The sequence below is a fragment of the Budorcas taxicolor genome, chromosome 22 (assembly GCF_023091745.1).
Source record: "Budorcas taxicolor isolate Tak-1 chromosome 22, Takin1.1, whole genome shotgun sequence".
Classification (NCBI taxonomy): domain Eukaryota; kingdom Metazoa; phylum Chordata; class Mammalia; order Artiodactyla; family Bovidae; genus Budorcas; species Budorcas taxicolor.
In genome coordinates, this window is record NC_068931.1 from 49,936,198 (window position 1) to 49,958,597 (window position 22,400).

The 22,400-nt window shown below is 39.5% G+C and overlaps 1 protein-coding gene across 1 annotated transcript in view; it reads right to left on the minus strand.

Moving 5' to 3' along the window:
* Positions 1-2,191: 2,191 nt before the first annotated feature.
* Positions 2,192-22,400, minus strand: part of ACAA2 (acetyl-CoA acyltransferase 2) — a 32,849-nt gene continuing 12,640 nt past the window's right edge. The window contains exons 3-10 of the mRNA XM_052660440.1: positions 18,820-18,948; positions 15,624-15,740; positions 12,987-13,134; positions 10,954-11,129; positions 10,090-10,219; positions 6,009-6,079; positions 3,793-3,947; positions 2,192-2,607 (exon numbers count right to left, since the gene is read on the minus strand). Coding sequence (XP_052516400.1) covers positions 2,523-2,607; positions 3,793-3,947; positions 6,009-6,079; positions 10,090-10,219; positions 10,954-11,129; positions 12,987-13,134; positions 15,624-15,740; positions 18,820-18,948 — 1,011 coding nt within the window. The 3' untranslated portion in view covers positions 2,192-2,522. The remainder of the gene's footprint in view (positions 2,608-3,792; positions 3,948-6,008; positions 6,080-10,089; positions 10,220-10,953; positions 11,130-12,986; positions 13,135-15,623; positions 15,741-18,819; positions 18,949-22,400) is intronic.

Genomic DNA, 22,400 nt, shown 5'->3' on the forward strand with positions numbered 1-22,400 from the left:
ATTATTAAAAGACAACAACAATCACAAAAAATATATATGGCGTTTGCTTTAAAAATAGGGTCTTTTTTTTGAAAAGTAAGTTATAAGAATAAAAATTAAAGGAGAATAGAGGACTTAAAAATTAAAAAATGTTATGAAAAGAAGAAGAAAAAACAAACAAAAGAATGATCGTAAAAATAGTAAAGGTATATCTGGGACTTTCTCTGGTGTTGTGGGCAGTGTCGGGTCAGTTCATTTTCTGATAGTTCCTTGGTCCGGCTTATATTTCTCAAGGTCTGTAGGCCCCTTCCTATGTAGTCGGTACTAACGACAGGGTTTTAATCTATTGCACCTGTCACTTCCAAGGTGGTTCCCTCTGTTTTAGCTTCTTCTCTTTGCTGGTCTCTTCAGTGTCTTTTTTCCGCCCTGACACAAAGGGGGCAGTGGTGGACACTTTTTTTTAGGCTCACTTGTTCAGTCGCATTGTGGGGAGGGAGGGATGCTGTAAACAAAACACTGGCATGTGCTCGCAGTGTCTCAGCAACGCTGGGCCTGCCCCTGCTCACGGTGCAAACCACTCAGGCTCTAGGTTGCTCTGCTGGGAACCATCTGAGGCCAGTCCTGGGCTGCGTGCACCTCCTCGGTCTAAGCCGCTCAGGCTCAGGCACTCAGGTAGTCCTGAGAGGCGCAGACTCGGTTGGGCCTGCGTTTTGTGTCCTTCCCAGGTCCGAGTAGCTCGGGTGTTTGGCAAGCGTGGTCACTGTGACTTATCGCCTTTCCTGTCCCTGCTGCTCAGTTTTCTGGGTGTACAACTGGCGCCCCTTCTTAGGCGGATGGTGACTGTCCAGAACCCCAAGAAGTCTTAGTTAGCAAAGAAGCTTGCTTGCAGTTTGGTAGTTAATGTCTCTCTGGGGCTGTGATTGTCCCCTTCCGGCCCTTCTGGCTCTGGCTGCCTGTCACCGGAGGGGGGATGGTCTGCAGCCGGCTAATTCTGTTCCGTCCTTTGTTCTGTGCATGGTCCTGGCAGTGTCTTATGTTAGAGCTTTTTGCGTGGTAGCTATCCCACAGTCTGGTTTGCTAGCCCAAGTTAGTTCGCTCTGGTTATACCTGGGGCATTCCGGCCCAATTCTTAAACAGCACTGCAGCCCGCACCTCCCTGCCCAGGCCCCTGCTTGCTAGTGGCAGATGCAGGCATCTGCGCTGCTTCTCCGCTGGGGGAGTTACCATTGGGCTCGTAATCTGTTGGTTTTAATTATTTATTTTTCCTCCCTGTTATGTTGCCCTCTGTGCTTCCAAGGCTCGCCACAGACTCAGCAGCAAGAGTGTTTCCTGGTTTTGGAAACTTCTCTTTTTAAGACTCCCTTCCCAGGACGGAGCTCCCTCCCTACCTCTTTTGTCTCTTTTTTCATCTTTTATATTTTTTCCTACCTGTTTTTGAAGATGATGATCTGCTTTTCCAGGTGCCTGATGTCCTCTGCCCGCATTCAGAAGCTGTTTTGTGGAATTTACTCAGCATTGAAATGTTCTTTGATGAATTTGTGAGGGAGAAAGCGATCTCCCCGTCCTATTCCTCCGCCATCTTAGGACAGCTCCAACATGCATGATTCTTGAGAACATTATGCTAAGTGCAATAAGCCAGGCAGAAAAGGACAAATTCTGTATGATTCCACTTATATGGTGTTTCCCTGGTGGCTCAGAGAGTAAACAATCTGCCATATAGTGTGGGAGACCTGGGCTCAACCCCTGGGTTGGGAAGATCCCTGGAGGAGGGCATGGCAACCCACTCCAGTGTTCTTGCCTGGAGAATCCCCAGGGACAGAGGAGCCTGGTGGGCTACAGTCCATGGGGTCACCAAGAGTCGGACATGACTGAGCAACTAAGTACCACTTATATGAGGTACCTATTGGAGTCAAATTCATAAGAGCCTTTTTGGTGGTTGCCAAGGGCTGTAGACAGGACAGAACAGGGAGCTGTTGTTTAATGGGTGTAGAGTTTTTAATGTGTGTACAGTTTAGTGGGTGTACAGTTCTACAAGATGAAAAGAGCTCTGGAGATGGATGGATGGTAGTGATGGCCACACAACAATGTGAATGTATTTAATGCCACTGAAGTTTATGCTTAAAAACGATTAAGATGGTAAATTTTATGTTATATGTATTTTACCTCAATTAAAACTTTAGAAAAATACAAGAAATAACAGGAAAGGATTAGCTGAAGTTAAGGCAGTATTTATTCAATTTCCCTGCAATCATATTTAAGGCATAAGTGATGGTTATTTGGCAAGAATACAATTCCCTTTAAAGCCTACACTAGTTGGATTTCAGTTCAGAAATGCTGCATATTAGGTACAAATTTGAGAGAATTTATTCTGGCACAGGCTCTTGTTTATGATAAATGGGTCTTTGCTTCACCATCCCTTACCCAAACCTAGTCACTCTCAGTGCAGAGCATGGCTGGCTTTGCATCTGCTCTGAAGGTCACCTGGTTTACTGCGGCCTAGTCAAGTCATGTGAGCATGGACCAGGGCAGGCTGCCTGCTCTCCTCAGGCTGTGTTCTCAATGATGACCGCAATTCCTTGGCCACCTCCAATGCAGGCTGATCCTACAGCATATTTTCCACCCCGACGCCTGAGAAAGAAAGCAGTGGCTGAAAACTACTTGAATAAAGAATGTACGGAATTAGATAATCAATTAAATAGAATTTATAATGGTCACATTTGCAATATTCATTCTCGTTCAGCTTATCAGCTCAATGTTTTCTCCAGTCCTCAATACTGGGGAAAAGAGGAGAAAGGATTTGGAAAGCTGAGTATTCTTATTTTAAAAAGTATAGTAACACAGAAGATGGAGTTAGAAACAAACAAAACAGGAGGTAACTGGGATGGGCTGGAAGTTGAAGAAGGGGGAGTAAATATTAATATTCAGCCTCCTTGATTTATCTGTTTTAGATTTTTACAGACCTTAGAATAAGTATAATTACTGAAGTTTGTCTGTTTGAAAGGTCATATAGTTTAGAAATATTTCATGTCCCTTTCATAAAAATTAAGACTCCTTTAAAGTACCATCCACTGTAATTCTTCAGTCCTGATAGAATGACCTTGAGAAACCATCCAGGAATTATTTTTTGTGCAATCAATCACTCATTTCAACCCAATTATTAAGTAAAACAGGAGTCCTATTTACCCTAATGTCACAGGGAGCCAGAGTGATGATTTTTAAGCCTGGCATATTTGGTTTTGTTTCCAATTTTCCTACTAACAGAACAAAATGGTCCAAAAGACACACTACAGAAGAAGAAGCTCTTCTGTTAAAACTGCAAAGTATCAAATGCACAGAAGGCTGGAACCCTGGAAACAGTGAAGGAAAAACTTAGACCCCAGTTGTCAGTTTGCTTAGGTTTCTTAAACGACAGCGTCTTGATCAGCACTTTGTTTTCTGAAATAATTGTGTCTTACTCCTGTAAGGAGCACGAGGATGCAAGCGCCCTGAGACGTGGGCCTCATTGTGGACTCCCTGCTGTGCACCCACACCAGGGATGGGGCCACGTGAACACTGGGCCCTCTGTGAACACATGCCAAGTGGCTACATTGCACATGCAGGGAAGAGCAAGTGTCACAAGAGTAGAGGCACCAACTAAGCAAATGAGTCATCAGTAAGGTCTGTGAAAAAGGGGTGCTCAAATCACTGGGAGAAAGGCAGGGCAAGGGGCAATGAGGAAGAATGGGCACCTGTTGGATTGTTCTGGGGAAACCTAAATTCATGCATGTACACAAAAGATAGCAAATCTGAAAAGCAACAATTTCTAGCACGTACCTTAATTCATGAACCAGGTGTGCGGTAATTCTTGACCCAGATCCTGCTAATGGGTGACCCAAAGCAATGGCTCCTCCATTCACATTGGTCTTACTTGGGTCAAGATTCAAACTCTTTTCAACTGCCAAGTACTGAGGAGCAAAAGCTTCATTCACCTTTAAAACAATCAAACAACTTAATAAAAATCCTTATTCACAAACTTACTTTTAACCAAGAATTGTCCAGTCCTATTGATTGCTAACTTTCCTGTTTTTTTTCCCTACTTAAATTACCGTGCAAGGTTATTTTATCTTCAATCATTCTTCATAAAGATAACAGGTTTGAAAATAGGTGTATTTACTAAGCGATACTTTAAGTGTTAATACATCCCTTAGAGCAGCGGTCCACAATCTTTTTGGCACCAGGGACCAGTTCATGGACTGGAGGTGGGGGTGGGGATGGCTTTGGGATAATTCAAGTGCATTGCCATTTATTGTGCACTTTACTTCTAGTATTATTATCAGCTCCACCGCAGATCATTCAACATCAGATCCTGGAGGTTGGGGACCTCTGCCTTAAAGGAATCCTCAGTGATACTACACATGGATCCTGGACTAGAAGCAATGGGGTACTATAGAAAACCTACAGGTTCTAGAGCCATATGGATAGTTCAAATCTTGGCAGTATGCATGTTCTTAAAATTCTCTTGACACTCAATTTTCTTCACTGGTAAAATGTGACTGTTGTATCATCTTAAGAGTTATTGTTAACATTAAATGAAATCATGGGTATTAAGTGTTTAGTGTATTATCTGACACAAGCAAATATTCAATAAATACTTGCTCTTATTATTACTACTAACCCATATTACTAGCCATACTTCCAAGAAGAAACTGACACAATAAAGAATAAACTTTCAGAGCCAGACACCTGAGAGGAATAGTTACCATGTTGAAACATGGCCTGAACTAAAAAGTATCATATTGTTGCATTACACTTAACAAGGCTGGCTAGGAGCATTACCTTATTTCATGTTTACAGAATTATTTTCATATGATCTCAGTGGAGAATTTTATAGAGAAGGACACTGATTTTTGAAAAGGCAGCTTTTCCAGGGCTGGGATAAAAATCCACCCTTGTGTTCTTTCCTACTATATTTTGTGTTCTCCCAAGATAGTGCTTTACTTGTCCTTAGATCCAGCATTTATTTTTCCATTTTATATAGTCACGAGGTACTGAGAGACCTAGAGTATGTTGTGAAACTAGGCTTTTGAACCCAGGAAAAACTATCTCATGATCATCAAATGTCTCAAAGACGATCACATCAGCATATGGAGAGGTATATGCTTGAGTGTTTACATATCTATGGAGAGGCATGTCCTTGAGTGTTTACACATCTATAAATGCTGATGAACATCTCTACAGAGATGAATATTTTCAAGGTTTAAGTGTGAAATCTGAAGTCAGAAATTGAGTGGTACTTATTTACTAACACAAATATGGTAATTAAGCAGCCTAATTACCTAAAATGTTCAAATACTTCCTAAATGCCAAATGTATATAATCCATCTTTAAGCATGTTCTTAATCCTTTCTTTTAATTGTACTAAACATTTAAGATGCTTTTGTTCTAATCTAACATTAAAGAAATCACTCTCCCAATAAATCTAAGTTTCCAATGCCAAAAATTATGACAGATGCATTCCAAATCAACCCACAACTGTGGTGTAAAAGCCAAACCTAAGTTTTGGGGTTGGGGGTGGCTGTTAACTTGGCAGAAGTGTAAGAAACTTAGATTTGGGATTAGATTATTGTTTTTCTATTAGGTCATTTTTTTTAACCTGTATTTTTCTACTTTAATCAATAAAATAAAGTTACAGTTATTTATTTCTCACCCACCTTAACAAACATTCAATTCAGTTCAATAGGCACATTAATAGTTTAAAATGTATTAATAGCAGAATCTTACAAGGTCATAAAAAGTACCTAAGAATTACACTTTAGTAGAGGAAGAAAGGCCCTTTGAATTATTCAAATATAAATAAAGCATTTTAATAAGGTAGAGCCTGATTATATGTCAACACAGGCATACAATGAAAGTAATACTTGTTCAGATTCACACCATTTGGAAAGTTTAAAGGTACTAAAACAAAAAGACCTGTAAAAATAAAACTAAAGCCATCTATGCTATAGAAGTTGATGGCTTATTCCATGTTGTGAAAAATACAGAACACTTACTTCTACCAAATCCATATCCTTAAGACTCAGCCCTGTTTTCTTCAGTGCTCCACTGATAGCAGGGACAGGACCTATATAAGAACAAAAAACAATTTCACCTTGTAAATATCAAATTTCTCCTTTTTTACTAAACAAGTCAGTAAGGAGGAAATAACTACAGTAACTAAAAATCTTGCTACCCTGACAGCACACAATATTAAATGACAGGGCAGTAAGAAACAGAAAACGGGACAAGGATGGAAAGCTGTTCATGCAAACTGTAGATGAGAGACTCAACGTGAAAAATTCTACCACATGACTTTAAGAGTTTAAACAGCCCAAGCAGTGAGGTTTTGTATAGACGGTTTGTTATAATGTATCTTATTTTTTTTAACTTTAGTTTAAAAAAAATTTTGGCCCAGGGATCTTGATTCCCTAAAGAGGGATTAAACCAGGCCACAGCAGCAAAAGCACCAAGTTCTAGCTACTGGACTGCCAGGGAATTCTCATGTATAGATGGTTCTTAATACCAAATGCCCAGGCAAACTGGGTACTCTCCTGGAATACAGATCATACATTCCCAGTAGAGAAGTGACTGTGGCTATGCTCTGAATTTTCAGACCCATTTTGGACAAAAGGCAAGAAATAGCACTGGTATCTCCACATGGGCACAGCAAGATAAAACGGTACCAGGCACTTCAGGGAAAAGATAGCTAAAGCAAGGAGATGTTTGTAACTCCAACAGAAGGCAGAGATTCGAAATAAAACATAACTCACATTGAAGAAATGCAAATCCACCTTTAAAAACTTTGGAAATAAACTCTAAGTCCCAGATTTCTGATGATTACTAATGATAGTTCAATTTTGTTGTTCAGTCGTTAAATCGCATCTGACTCTTTGCGACCCCATGGACTGCAGCACACCAGGCTTCTCCATCCTTCATTATTGTCTGGAGTTTGCTCAAATTCATGTCCATTGAGTCGGTGATGCTATCTAACCATCTCATCTGCTGCTGCTCCCTTCTCCTTCTGCCCTCAATCTTTCCCAGCATCAGGGTCTTTTCCATTGAGTCAGCTCTTCACATCAAGTGGCCAAAGTATTGGAGCTTATTTTTAATATTGCTCATAATTTTAAGTAAATTGATATTTCTTTCCAAAATATAAAAAATCTGGCTAGGGATGATTATCTACTTCTCTATCTTCCCTTAGAGAATAAAACTTCCATAAACATCTAAAAAGAAAAAATATGTGGTGTTTTGTTGAATTCAAGTAGTCAAACATTTTATAACAAGCTTCACAAACATATGTAAGGTAAAATGGGAAATCAGTCTTCACAAGAAAAGCATAACACAATCTAAATATAATAATTAATTTGGTCACCTAGTTAAAAAGTTTCTTGGACAATTATCTGTTGATGGGTAGGGCTACCAATAAACGCTTTCCAATTTAAAGCATCAGTTCTATATGGGCTACTGATTTAATACAGAACCTAATTCCAGATTCTCTTTGTATCTTTAAGACATGAAAATGGATGGATGGTCAATAGCAGAGCGTCAATTATCCAGCATGGTCAGGGGATGCAGTACCCACAGGTGTGAAAGCTACACACCACTAAGTGCTGAGGATGTGAAACCACTGCTCACACCTCCCTGCCTTCAGAATCACAGTCAGCATGACTAAACACGTTAGTATTAACTTAGAATTGTTACAGTCAATTTTAACAACATGCTAGGCTACAAGCTAATTTCTAAAGGACTGTTTCCCTACCACTTTGCTACTTACTGGGCCTTAGGAAGATATAGTAGTTTTGCTGGGAAAAGGACACCTTATTTCTAGTAATGGCTCCTACCACTAATAGCTTTGTAACCTTGGGTACCTTTGGTGGCTATAAGCTTCTCATCCAAAGTGCTTTGAGCTGGTTTTTAACCCGTTTCTTTTAAAGATACCTTTCTACAAATGAAGCCCAGTAACAGGTAAAGCTAGAGCTGTCCCAGTTGAAGAGGCTCAAAGTTCCATGTACCCATCCCCTATCACTGCCTCTCATGCGGAGGTCCAGGGAACACTGCTTCTCTAAAACTGTGTCCTTCCTTGGAGCCATTAATTGCACCCTTCCATTCCTGGCTTTCCACCTTTTTCTGGATCTGTACCTACTGGGCAGGGCTAAGCAATGCTATATGTTGAATAACTGCATAACTGGAGAACAACTATTGTTAGAATTTGGATTGATGAATCACTCTCCACCAGATACTCAATAATCTACTCTCCCTTATTTATTCACCTGGTGCACTTCATACAGTTACCTTGTTTGGCCCCACACTACACCTGAGAGATGAGCTATTTAGGTGAGGGGGAGGACATCTTATGGTGTGGGACAGAGCTCTCTCCCAACCCTGAGGAAAAACAGAATACTTCCACAATGGCATTTATTGTATACTACAGGGCAAATATTCAGGCCCAAGAATAGAAGGAAGAAAAACTAAACTTTCTTGTTCACTGACCATGTCAATGTATCAGAAACTCTTAAGAGAGGTTAAACTGAAAACTGTAAAATAACTACTTTTCTATATCAAATAAATATGGTTGATCATCAAAGCCAGCTGTACATGGAACAAACCCCATATTCCGAGGTTCTACCTGGACCTACTAGACGAAACAAAATTATGAGGGGGACTGGGGTTATGGTTAGATTTTGATCATCATTTGGGGTTGGGAACTACTGCCATAAACACCAACATGATAAAGCCATACCAATACACAGATGTCTAATTTTTAAAGCTACCTTTCATTTCTAAGACAAAAGGTGTACTTTGTTGACAGTAGGTAGCTAAAAGTTAGTAAGTTTTTAAGACCATAATAAAGAAAAAACAAATGACTTTTAACAGATGGCTCCAAAGCTTGCAGTTCCGGTTGACATAATTTACAACACAGTGAAAAATGACAAGGTATCATGCCAGCTTTCTTTCTGAGGAATTCTGTACAGAGATAAATCTCTCAAGGACATGGCAACAAACATGACTGGTATTAGTTTAGTCCCAAATCAACATAAGTGATTTTTATCTGAGTAGCACCTAGAGGCTTACACTGAAGGACTTCTGAGAAGGCAGGCTGGAAACAGGTGATCTCCCTTTTAATCTTAGGACCTACTTTGAAAACCAATTTAGTTAGTCAAAAAAGGCCTAACTAAGTATATAGGAAAATCTTTTGGCTCATCAAAAATTTGAATCTATAACCTAGGGCAGGCTTTTTCCTGGGGTATGAAGGTATAGGTGGGATAGATCAAAGTCAATTTTATTTTTGTGAGGCACATAACTGGCTCCCTGTCTTCCCAGAGAATGATGTAGGAACTACTAAAATTCAGCACTGTCTACAGTTCCTAGGAGTGTATCCAGCAAAAAGTTTTTTGTTTTCCTTCTAATTCATATTTTTGGAGCCAAGACTACACATATTTGTAGGGCGTTCCAAATTTTCTCCTGCTGGTATTTTGCCAATTGAGATGCATTGTTTAGAATTCTTCATTTTCCTATTAAGTCATAGATAGGCCAGGTACATTATTTCTTTGACTTCCTGAGGCAACAGAGGGAAAAGAGCCCTTCGACGAGAGATTTGGATTCACATCCCCATTTCATCACTTACTGCTTTTGAACTTTACAAGACCATCCCCCCAAGCCTCAGTTCTTCTGTTCACAAAGAAATCTCACTTACTAGGGTTGCGGGAAAATTAAATGAGCTACATGTAAAATCATGTGTAAAACACCCAGCAGGGTTCATATCTTCTCTACTTCATCCCATGATCTCTCCCATCTCCCATTTTTGTCTGTCTTGTCATTACCCTGTAATGCTTCTCTGTTGTTTACTGTGTGTTAATTTTATATATCTTAAATGGACAACATGACACAATTACTGCCCACAAGGAGTTTACATGGTCTTGGTCTTCCCATTGTGCCAAGCATAGCTTTTCATAAAGATGGGTTGTTTAAATGACTGATGACCAATTTCCTCTTCTCCAAAAGTGACCTTGATGTGGCTACTGTTTCAGCAATCTGAATGCCAAAGATTTATCTCCAGAAACATAACAGAACCACTTTGTATCACTACAAACTTACCAATACCCATGATAGTGGGATCACATCCAGACACAAAATATCCCACAATTCTTGCCAGTGGTGTGAAGTTATGTTTTTTAACAGCATCTTCACTAGCTATGATAACAGCTCCAGCACCATCAGAAACCCCCTTGGAAACAAACACAGATAATTAACTAGAGGATAAAAGAATATAGTCAATCAAGCTTTGAGCTAATGGAGTGCCATTAGGATTATGGCAACATATAGGAAGCAGCCCCATAATCTGGAACACAACAAGTAGCACTAGTGATAAACTGCTGTATTAAAGAGATTGTCTCAGGCACAGAATACAACTTCACTAAGCGAAACAGGAAAGAATGTAAAGGAAAAGCTTACATCCAGGTGTGGGTAGATTTAAGAAGAAATCTGGTGAGGTGCACACATGAGAAAGAAAAAGTAAACTAATAATCCAGGTAGATTTCACTGTACAGCGCATGGAACTCGGCTCCATGTTATGTGGCAGCCTGGATGGGAGGGGAGTTTGGGGGAGAATGGATACATGTATCTGTATGGCTGAGTTCCTCTGCTGTTCACCTGAAACTACCTCAACATTGTTTGCTAGTTGGCTAGAGGCCAGTACAAAATAAAAAGTTAAAAAAAAAAAACCAACCAGGTAGATTTCCTTCTAACAATCTGAAAAGACTAAGAAATTGGCAGAGTATTATATAAGGTCCCTAATTTATTTTGGAGTATGAAAACCCAAATTAATAGAATATGAACACTACTAGCTTAGGCTAAGTAACTGAAGATCAGCATGAAAGGCATCTAAAAGATATTGCCTGATCAGTTTGCAGTGAACACATCAAGAAGAGTTCAAGGTAGGCCCAGGTGCTTGCTACCTACCGACGCATTCCCTGCAGTAACGGTTCCTTCTTTCTTGAACACTGGAGGAAGTTTATTCAACTGCTCCATGGTTGTTTGGGGCCGAGGATGTTCATCTACTTGCATTGTCTGTTTTCCTTTCCTTGTCTTCACCTCAATTGGTGCCATCTCATTATCAAAGTAGCCAGCATCATTAGCTAAAATAGTAGAAAGACTATTCATAAGAATGGGGAGAAAAAAAGAACACAAACTAGAAAAATGAAAACAAATACATCTTTCAATTTAATTTCTGTTCTGTCCTTTTCTCTCAGTCTACTTTAATATAAGCTTTTATTACTTACATAACTTACCTTGTCTATTGGAGGATTTAATATACTGTCACCTATGCAGATACACTCTGTAATATTACAATTTTGACTTTTTTTTAACTACAATATTTTTTTATAAGGTACTGCTAGATTATTAGTGTTTGTCTGCTACCTACAGATGTAACAGCATCAAATGGATTTAATGCCCTTTTTTAACTACTCTGGGTGAGATACGAAATAGTTTAAAAAGTAACCAAGTTGTATTAATACTGATAGTCTACAGGAATGTACCATACACTTAAAATTTTACTAAGAGGATAGATCTCATGTTAACTGTTTTTAGCACAATAAGAAAAAAGATTACCAAGTTACCTATGTCACCAAGTCATCTATCACTGAAATTTAATGACAGGCAATGTGAAGAAATTATATGCACTATTACTGACACAGTTCTGAGTAAAAAGCTTATCTACTTCAAACCCCATTGACCGGAGTGGACGATAGTTAATCTAAAGCTTCAGAAATAGAGTAAGTCAGGAATGCATGCATGCTCGGTCACTCAGTAGTGTCTGACTCTTTGCAACCCCATGAACTGCAGCCCTCCAGGCTCCTCTATCCATGGCTTTTCCAGGCAAGAATACTGGAGTGGGTTGCCATTTCCTCCTCCAGGGGACCTTCCCAACCCAGGGATTGAACGCATGTCTCCTGCACTGGCAGGTGACTCTTTACCACTGAGTTACCTGGGAAGCCCAAGTTAGAAATACTACTACCTTAAAGTTGATGCCACTTCATAACAGGCTAACATTTCCTTCATTTGTTTTTCACAACAATTCTGTTAGAGAAAAAGCGAAGGCAAATATTTTTACCTCTATTATTAGCACAGTGAATAAATGCTTGGTGAATAAATGATTGAAGTCAGAAAATCTGCCCGTGGCAAAACTAGAAACAGACTAACTCTTGACCTTTAGACCAATACCCTTTCACTTAAATGTGTAACTAAAAACAGTATGACTTGGATCAGCTCCATTCCACTTATCCCTCTGAAATACTGAAATGAGCTTTATCCTCACTATTTCACTTATTTAATACCCCCTAAAAAAGAGTGTCTGCTCATTTATAATAGTTTAGTTTTCAAAACTCTTCAGAGGACTAACAAATTTCTTCAACTCACCATACTGATAAAAGAACAGCTGTCATTTTGCCCATTTTGGACTGGCTTACCAGCAGTGTGCAGTGTTACACAAGGGCACCACAGCTGGGGCCTTGGGCTAGTTCTGGGTCTCTGAGGCAGATGCAATGGTTCTCAATTAGAAATGGGAGAGGGAAGTCATAAAAGGATTCCCAGTGAGTCTTTCCCAAACATACCATCCCCTTCTTGTGAGTATGAGATGCCTCTTGGGGGACCACATCCTCTGCCCCAGGGAGCTAGCACCTCCAACAGAGTGTATCATAGCCCTCAGAGTCTTCTACTGACCCGTTTGGGGCAAAATTCAAGTGTCCAGATAGGACCAATTATCCACACTACTTTTTAAGTAGCATTCACATACTTCAAAAGAGAAACTTCCAGTTAATTTGCAATCATTAACAGAATATTCAATATTTAACCATTAACAAAGTAATTAAAAAAATGTGTTTCAAAAGATATCATTTTAAACAATATTATTATATGGCCTTTATAATCTAAAAGGATAAAAACCTTTCCTAGTTTTCTTTCTAAAGGTATCTGTAATAACCACTTTCACTGACCAGCTTTCCACCTCTGCTGTGACTGCAGGGCGTATCTGTCACAATCTTCTCTGCTTATTTGATGTTTTACAGCAAGATTCTCTGCAGTAATTGCCATCGGCATTTGGATATGCGAATCTGTTAATCCTGTCCACAGAGTGTCTTCCAGCTATTAAAAGACATTAATAAAGTCATTTGTAAAGTGTTTCTCTTGAAAGTAATATGCTAACATTTCTTTAAATAATCAACAGTTCCAACAAAAAAGGTAAAAGTAAAATGAGATTTTCTGATGAGCATTTACTATTACATGATTTATATTTGGTTTTGAGACATTTTCTAAAAAAACTCCTAGAGGACAACATAGGCAAAACACTCTCTGACATAAATCACAGCAGGATCCTCTATGACCCACCTCCCAGAGTAATGGAAATAAAAGCAAAAATAAACAAACGGGACCTAATTAAACTTAAAAGCTTTTGCATAATGAAGGAAACTATAAGCAAGGTGAAAAGACAGCCTTCAGAATGGGAGAAAATGATAGCAAATGAAGCAACTGACAAATAATTAATCTCAAAAATATACAAGCAGCTCCTGCAGCTCAATTCCAGAAAAATGAGCGACCCAATCAAAAAATGGGCCAAAGAACTAAACAGACATTTCTCCAAAGAAGACATACAGATGGCTAACAAACACATGAAAAGATGCTCAACATCACTCATTATCAGAGAAATGTAAATCAAGTGAGGTACCATCTCACTCCAGTCAGAATGGCTGCTGTCAAAAAGTCTACAAACAATAAATGCTGGAGAGGGTGCGGAGAAAAAGGAGCCCTCTTACACTGTTGGTGGGAATGTAAACTAGTACAGCCACTATGGAGAACAGTGTGGAGATTCCTTAAAAAACTGGAAATAGAACTGCCATATGACCCAGCAATCCCACTGCTGGGAATACACACCGAGGAAACCAGAATTGCAGCACTGTTTACAACAGCCAGGACATAGAAGCAACCTAGATGTCCATCAGCAGACAAATGGATAAGAAAGCTGTGGTACATATACACAATGTAATATTACTCAGCCATTAAAAAGAATGCATTTGAATCAGTTCTAATGAGGGGGATGAAACTGGAGCCTATTATACAGAGTGAAGTAAGTCAGAAAGAATAACACCAATACAGCATACTAATGCATATAAATGGAATTTAGAAAGATGGTAATGATGACCATATATGTGAGACAGCAAAAGAAACACAGATGTAAAGAACAGTCTTTTGGACTCTGTGGGAGAGGGAGAGGGTGGGATGATTTGAGAAAATAGTATTGAAACATGTATAATACCACATGCGAAGTGGATCGCCGGTCCAGGTTTGCTGCATGAGACAGGGTGCTCAGGGCTGGTGCCCTGGAATGACCCTGGGGCGGGGGAGAGGGGGAGATGGGGAGGAAGGTGGGAGAGGGGTTCTGGATTGGGAACACATGTGTGCCTGTGGCTGATTCATGTCAATGTTGGCAAAAACCACTACAATACTGTAAAGTAATTAGCCTCCAATTAAAATAAATAATTTTAAAAAATAAATAAAAATAAAAACACCATAATAAACGGCACACATTCTCTGCTCTAAACACAGGGCTCTAAGGAGGATCAACAGTGCTAAATGTGCAGGGTAAGAATGTAGAAAGTCATCCTACAATCAAAACTTAAACCCTCAAGGTTCCATTTCGTAAGAAACTTCAGTTCTCACACAACATTTCCCTGTAGCCACCTCTAAGGCAGTTATGAATGCCCTCAGAAAGAGTATAGCTGTGCTCCTTTTTCCATCCCACACCTCCAGTGGTAGCAATAGCAGGTTCTACCAGTTACCGTGAGACTAAAAAAGCCCAGGATAGGCTGGCTTTTGTTATCCAATTAGTCTCTGATAAATGGGCCCCACCTGTTTCTTCTAGACTGCCTTGTCACCCTTTGAGTTGCTGACCTGTCTTTCCAAAGGTTTTCTCAAATGTATTAGGAATCTTAAATATTATCTCATATTATCTAAGTCTTACTCATTTCAACTTTCCAAAAAGGCCAGGTGAGAAACAGGGTGGACAGGATAAACCAATGATTATGACTGGGAAAGCCTAAGAACATACAATGTCATTGGCCCTTTAATGCAAAACGGACAGCACACTATCACTCTTAACAGTACTACTCAGGCGGTTCGTAAAGGACTGTTGTTTATCTGACTGACTTGGGACGCTATAACCTATTTGAAGAGAATGTTTTCTGTGGTAAAGAAGAAATCCATTCAATGGAGAGTGCTCCAGAAATAAAATTTCCATTAATTATGGCAAAGATTTAATTATTTGGCTTACCAGTTGTTCAGTAGAGAGATTAATTCAATCTTTACCCATCTGTTTAATCCATTACTTCCCTTCCTTCATCTCCCCAGGTGTTAATTACACTAGCAGAGGTGTGCTGAGATAAAGTCTAATTTTATGTGAGTTAAAATGTCAAAATTAACAACTATGAAATAGTTTACATTTTTCAAATAATTCATATCTTGCCAACTCCCTATTAACAGAATTGATTTTAGTTTTTTTCTCTGCCCCAAAATGGTGTTATTAAAATTACAGTATAATAGCATGAGAAATAATTCTTAAAAATTTTAATGGTTCCAACCTTGAGCTCTGATCCAAGCTTAGTTCCAAAACGAATATTTCTGACACAGTAGGGAGCCTGGCTCATGCTTTCAGTTCCTCCACACAGGACAACTTCAGAGTCTCTAGAACAAATTTCCTATTTGAAAACAAACAACACCACCAAAATCCTTTTATAGTGACGGAAATATGTATTAAGCAGTAAACCAATAGCAAAGCTAATAAGTAAAACAATAAGTTTTGTTTACAGTAAAACTTTCACATTACAGTGTCTCAAAGGGAAATAAAAGTAATTTCAAAATGAATGCTAAAATATTCATTCCCAAGATACAAGGAGGAAAAAAGCTAGCAGACTTTTCAATCATTTATTCAGAAGTAACAAATCCTACCTACATTTTGACAAGGAATGGTAATTCTTAACTCAATACACATCTTGAAAACTAGCAGAGATATTAATGTCTAGTATAAATGTACAGATTGCCAGCAGATAAAGAATAAGCCCTTAAAAAGGCAAAAGTAAAATTTATCCTATTAATCAATGGACCTGAAGTAGACCAGATTTATAAAAACTATGTTAACCTAGGGTAATCATAAAGAGGAATCCAATTTTTTCCACTATTTGCATTTCTCAGAAAAACAGCAAATAACAATCCTCCAGGAGACCAATGTTTAAAATGATTGCTAGGAAAATCAGGCTTGCTAACTAAGATATATTCTAACAGAAATAAATAAACGTGAAAGTAACTTGTTCATTACATTTTATCTTTCATTTTATTTTGTAATAAAATATGAAGACTTTGAAAACATAAAGATGTTGACAAATTAAATTTTACTGTATCCCTTTTCCCAATGCTCAAGGGAGGAAATCTATTTGCCCAACTACCCCTCAAAGAGATACTAGTTTGTCCTTTGACCAACAGTATTATTCAGTACCTTTATAATAAAATACATTTCTTATCATCCTCTAAATTCTCCAACTCCTTTCCTTACCTTATAGTCTTCATTCACTGTTTTGAACTGCCTTACCTGGAACTCTTGCAGACCTGGCATCAGATTCTGCCTCTACAACTTAGTAAACTTAATGCCTTTAATAATCAATTTCCTTGCCTATAAAATGGGAATAACAGTTCTTGCCTCATAGGACTGTTGTGAAGATTAAGTGAGATACTGAATGTAAATCTACGTCTGGCACATAGGAAGCACTCAATAAAAATGAGTCATGACTAGCTTTTTAAAAACTGTGATAAAATACACATAACATAAAACTTACCATTCTAATCAATTCTAGCTGTGCAAGTCATTAAGCACATTCACAATTGCCGGGAGCCAGCGTGAGGAATCCCGCCTGTGCCAACGGTCATGAGGAAGGAAGCCAGACATACGCAAAGGCGTGATCTAGCTTCAGGGGTTTCCCCTGGGTTTTCCTGAATGTCTACCCCCCAAAACCAGAGTCTGCCTGCCTTATTGTACTGTGCTTTCCACTCTTCTGCCTCTAAAAGGAATTAACTTAGGGCTCCAGTTAACAGTCTCCTGCACATAAAAGGAATGTTTCAGCTCAAACCCCTCTGATGGCTCTCTAACTTGCCTGACAGGTTTCCCCAGACTTTTTACAACTTGTGAATTGCTTACAGCCCCACAACCATGAGAGGCACAAAGCTTAAAGCATCTTAGAGATACAGAGCCTTTTCTAAAGAGCTAAAAATTATATTGGTGATGGGTTTTCACTGTTGACTCAATGACTGCTGCCAGGCCTCCATAGTCTTTATCTTTTAGGCACCTGAAAGATATTAATCAATGTAATTGGGATATAGAAATAGGAATATAGTAGTTTTGATGTTAGCAACACTAGACTTTTGAGTTAATTACTTTTCTTCATTATATATCACTGCACTCCTCTTGTGTCCTTGCTATGTAAGAATGTAACTTTATTTGGTGCTTTCTGAGAGTGGCACCAGACTTTGGGAAGAACAACACTTTTAAGACAAATAAGTCTTCTAGTTGACAAACCCTTATCAGAAAAGGGCTGTAAAATGTTAATTGGCCTTCTGGCCAGAAGATGATGTAAATCACCTAAGACTTGTATATACAACTAAGTATGCAGAGAAAAAGCCTGGTCTCAATAAGAGTCAGGGCTGCTGACGCTGCATAATTTTATATTATCCATTGATCTCTATGTACAAAAAAAAGGTATAAAAGGCCTTTCTGGACAATAGAGGATGGGCCAGTCATTGGACTGGCTTCCCCCGTGTGGTCTATTCTCCTTCTCTCCTTTTCTGGCTGAATTCCCATCTGGAGCGGGGAAGCTCACCACGTCTACTTACTTGCCCTGGCTTCTAAGATCCATGAGAGAGGGAGCCCAAGGCGGGGCACCCTCCGATATTCAAATGGATGCCGGTGGCCTAACGTAGATGGTGCAAACTTCTTGTCCTGAAGTTTTATTGGCTTTCCCCGTAAACCAAGTTATTCAGCCTCTTTTCTCCACTAAATTTTCCTACTACACTATTTCTTCCTAATCTCTCTTTATATTTCTAATTAAATAAATAAGTTTTTCTTGCTTACGCCGTCTCCCCTTTGAATTCCCTGGATCCACCGGGGCAGGACCCCGGCAAGTGGCGCCCAGAACAGGCTATTTGAAGGTAGGTTCTTTGGAGCAAATGCTCCCCCCAGAGCACTCTCTGTTGTTCCCCCCAGAGTGATTTAATCACTCCCCCTGGAGTACTTTCAGTTACTCCCCCAGTGTTGAGTTTTCCGGACGGCTAGGACCCCGGCACACAATGTTATGCAACCAACCACCATTACTTCCAGAAGTCTTATCAGCTTCCAAACTGAAACCCTGTATCCATTAAAGACTAACTCCCCATTTTCTCTTCCCCACCAGCCCCAGCAATCCCCATTTTACTGTCTGTCTCTATGAATCTGACCACTCTAGGGACCTCATATAAGTGGACTCATACAATATTTGTTCTTTAGTGACTGGCTTATTCCATTTAGCATAGTGTTTCCAGGGTTCATCACTAGCTTTTATGAAATGATTTTCTTGCATGTTCATAATGTATATATCCAAAAAATGATTTTCTATGAATATTTTCCAAGAAAAATCAAATATTGATCTCTCTTCATAAATACTATAAAATTAAAAACCTAGTATTACACTGAAGTGAGGCATTTCCTCTACTAACTACCAATATTTTCAGAGAATTAATAAATGCTGCTCTTACCTGACATCCACTCACAATGGACTGGAAACCAGAGCCACAGAGCCTGTTAATAGTGATAGCTGGGGTCTCTTTTGGGATTCCCACACGCAAACCAACATGTCTTGCCAAGTATATAGCATCTGAAGAACTCTGGAACAGAAGGAAAAGAAAAAGAATTGCCTCTATAAATCTAGGAAATCAAGAAGAAGGACAAAATACACTAAAATGTCCACAATGTTTAAAAAATTATAAACAATATGGCTCTAAGGTAGGACATAATACATATAGGTATAACATATTTTATACAGTAAGTGTGAATGATTTGAATATAAATTATAATTTGGTTGACTGGTTTTTAAACAAACTAAGTATGAGAAATTCTTATATTAAATCTTCAGGAGAATACAGAATTTTATAACAATCAGAGCTGTTTAAAAATGGAATAGGCTATCTCAAAGTAGTATGTTCTTTACCAAAGGATGCATCTGAGACTGTGGTTCACAACCTTGGCTGCACACTGTAATAACCAGGGAAGCTTTATTAACATAGAAACACACATAAAACAAGGTTATTTTTTGATCAGTTAACAAATATGTTGTGGCTGGAGGCTCACAGGAACTGTCATTTCACTGGGAACGGTTGTTCAGCAGTTGCTAACTCAGCATACTCAGCAACTATACAAAACATAACTAGTGTGAATATTGAGAACTGACTACCATGAACAGTTGTGTGCCAATAAACTAGATGCATGCATATTAAGTCACTTCAGTCATGTCGACTCTTTTTGTGACTCTAGGGACTGTAAGACTGCCAGGGTCCTGTGTCCATGGGGATTCTCCATGCAAGAATACTGGAATGGACTGCCATGCCCTCCTCTAGGGGATCTTCCCAACCCAGGGATCAAACCCATGTCTCTTAAGTCTTCTGTACCGGCAAGCAAGTTCTTTAACATTGCTGCTAAGTCACTTCAGTCGTGTTCAACTCTGTGTGACCCCATAGATGGCAGCCCACCAGGCTCCCCCATCCCTGGGATTCTCCAGGCAAGAACACTGGAGTGGGTTGCCATTTCCTTCTCCAGAGCATGAAAGTGAAAAGTGAAAGTGAAGTTGCTCAGTCGTGTCTGACTCTTAGCAACCCCATGGACTGCAGCCTACCAGGCTCCTCTGTCCATGGGATTTTCCAGGCAAGAGTACTGGAGTGGGCTGCCATTGAGTGCCACCTAGAAAGCCCAATAAATTAAATAACTTAGGTGAAAAGGAAAAATGTCTTGAAAGAAATAAACTACCAAAACCAAGTCAAGGAAAAATGGACAATCAGAATAGACCTATAACAAGTGAGTTCAGTTCAGTCACTCAGTTGTGTCTAACTCTTTGCAACCCCATGGACTGCACCATGCCAGGCCTCCCTGTCCATCACCAACTCCCAGAGTTTACTCAAACTCATGTCCACTGAGTCAGTGATGCCATCCAACCATCTCATCCTCTGTCATCCCCTTCTTCTCCTGCTTTCAATCTTTCCCAGCATCAGGGTCTTTTCAGATGAGAAAGTTCTTCACATCAGATGGCCAAAGTATTGGAGTTTCAGCTTCAACATCAGTCCTTCCAATGAATATTCAGGACTGATTTCCTTTAGGATGGACTGGTTGGATCTCCTTGCAGTCCAAGGGACTCTCAAGAGTCTTCTCCAACACCACAGTTCAAAAGTGTCAATTCTTTGGTGCTCAGCTTTCGTTATAGTCCAACTCTCACATCCACACATGACTACCGGAAAAACCATAGCCTTGACTAGATGGACCTTTGTTGGCAAAGTAATGTCTCTGCTTTTTAATAAGCTGTCTAGGTTGGTCATAACTTTTCTTCCAAGGAGCAAGCGTCTTTTAATTTCATGGCTGAAATCACCATCTGCAGTGATTTTGGAGCACAAGAAAATAAAGTCTGTCACTGTTTCCACTATTTCCCCATCTATTTGCCATGAAGTGAGGGGATAAGATGCCATAATCTTAGTTTTCTGAATATTGAGTTTTAAGTCAACTTTTTCACTCTCCTCTTTCATCAAGAGTTCTTTAGTTCTTCTTTGCTTTCTCCCATAAGTGTGGAGTCATTCTGCATATCTGAGGTTACTGATATTTCTCCCAGCAACCTTGATTCCAACTTGTGCTTCATCCAGTCCAGCATTTCTCATGATATACTCTGCACAGAAGTTAAATAAGCAGGGTGACAATATACAGCCTTGACGTACTCCTTTCCCAATTTGGAACCAGTCTGTTGCTCCATGTCCAGTTCTAACTGTTGCTTCTTGACCTGCATACAGATTTCTCAGGAGACAGGTCAGGTGGTCTGGTATTCCCATCTCTTTCAGAATTTTCCACAGTTTATTGTGATTCACACAGTCAAAGGCTTTGGCACAGAATAAAGCAGATGTTTTTCTGGAACTCTCTTGCTTTTTCCATGATCCAGTGGATGTTGGCAATTTGATCTCTGGTTCCTCTGCCTTTTCTAAATCCAGCTTGAACATCGGGAAGTTCATGGTTCACGTACTGTTGAAGCCTGGCTTGGAGAATTTTGAGCATATTTTGCTAGCATGTCGGCTTCCCTTGTGGCTCAGCTGGTAAAGAATCCGCCTGCAATGCAGGAGACCTGGGTTCGATCTCTGGATTGGGAAGATCCTCTGGAGAAGGGAAAGGCTACCCATTCTAGTATTCTGGCCTGGAGAATTCCATGGACTGTATAGTCTATGGGGTTGCAAAGAGTCGGACATGACTGAGCAACTTTCACTTTCACTTGCTAGCGTGTGAGATGAGTACAATTGTGCAGCAGTTTGAGCATTTTTGGCATTGCCTTTCTTTGGGATTGGAATGAAAACTGACCTTTTCCAGTCCTGTGGCCACTGCTGAGTTTTCCAAATTTGCTGGCATACTGACTGCAGCACTTTCTTTTGCTGGCATATTGAGTGCAGCATCATCTTTTAGGATTCGAAATAGCTCAACTGGAATTCCATCATCTCCACTAGCTTTGTTCATAGTGATGCTTCCTAAGGCCCACTTGACTTCACAGTCCAGGATGTCTGGCTCTAGGTGAGTGATCACACCATCGTGATTATCTGGGTCACGAAGATCTTTTTTGTATAGATCTTCTGTGTATTCTTGTCACCTCTTCTTCACTATCTTCTGCCTTTGTTATGTCTATACCATTTCTGTCCTTGATTGAGCCCATCTTTGCATGAAATGTTGTTCCCTTGGTATCTCTAATTTTCTTGAAGAAATCTCTAGTCTTTCCCATTCTGTTGTTTTCTTCTATTTCTTTGCATTGATCACTGAGGAAGGCTTTCTTATCTCTCCTTGCTATTCTTTGGAACTCTCCATTCAAATGGGTATATCTTTCCTTTTCTCCTTTGCCTTTAACTTCTTTTCTTTTCATAGCTGTTTGCAAGGCCTCCTCAGACAACCATTTTGCCTTTTTGCATTTCTTTTTCTTGGGGTGAAGACTGAATTAATTAGTACAAAACACAACTCACAAAAAAAAAAAAGCCAGACAGGCTTCATTACTGAATTCTACCAAACATTTAAAGAAGACACCAATAATTCATGAACTGTTCCTAAAGAA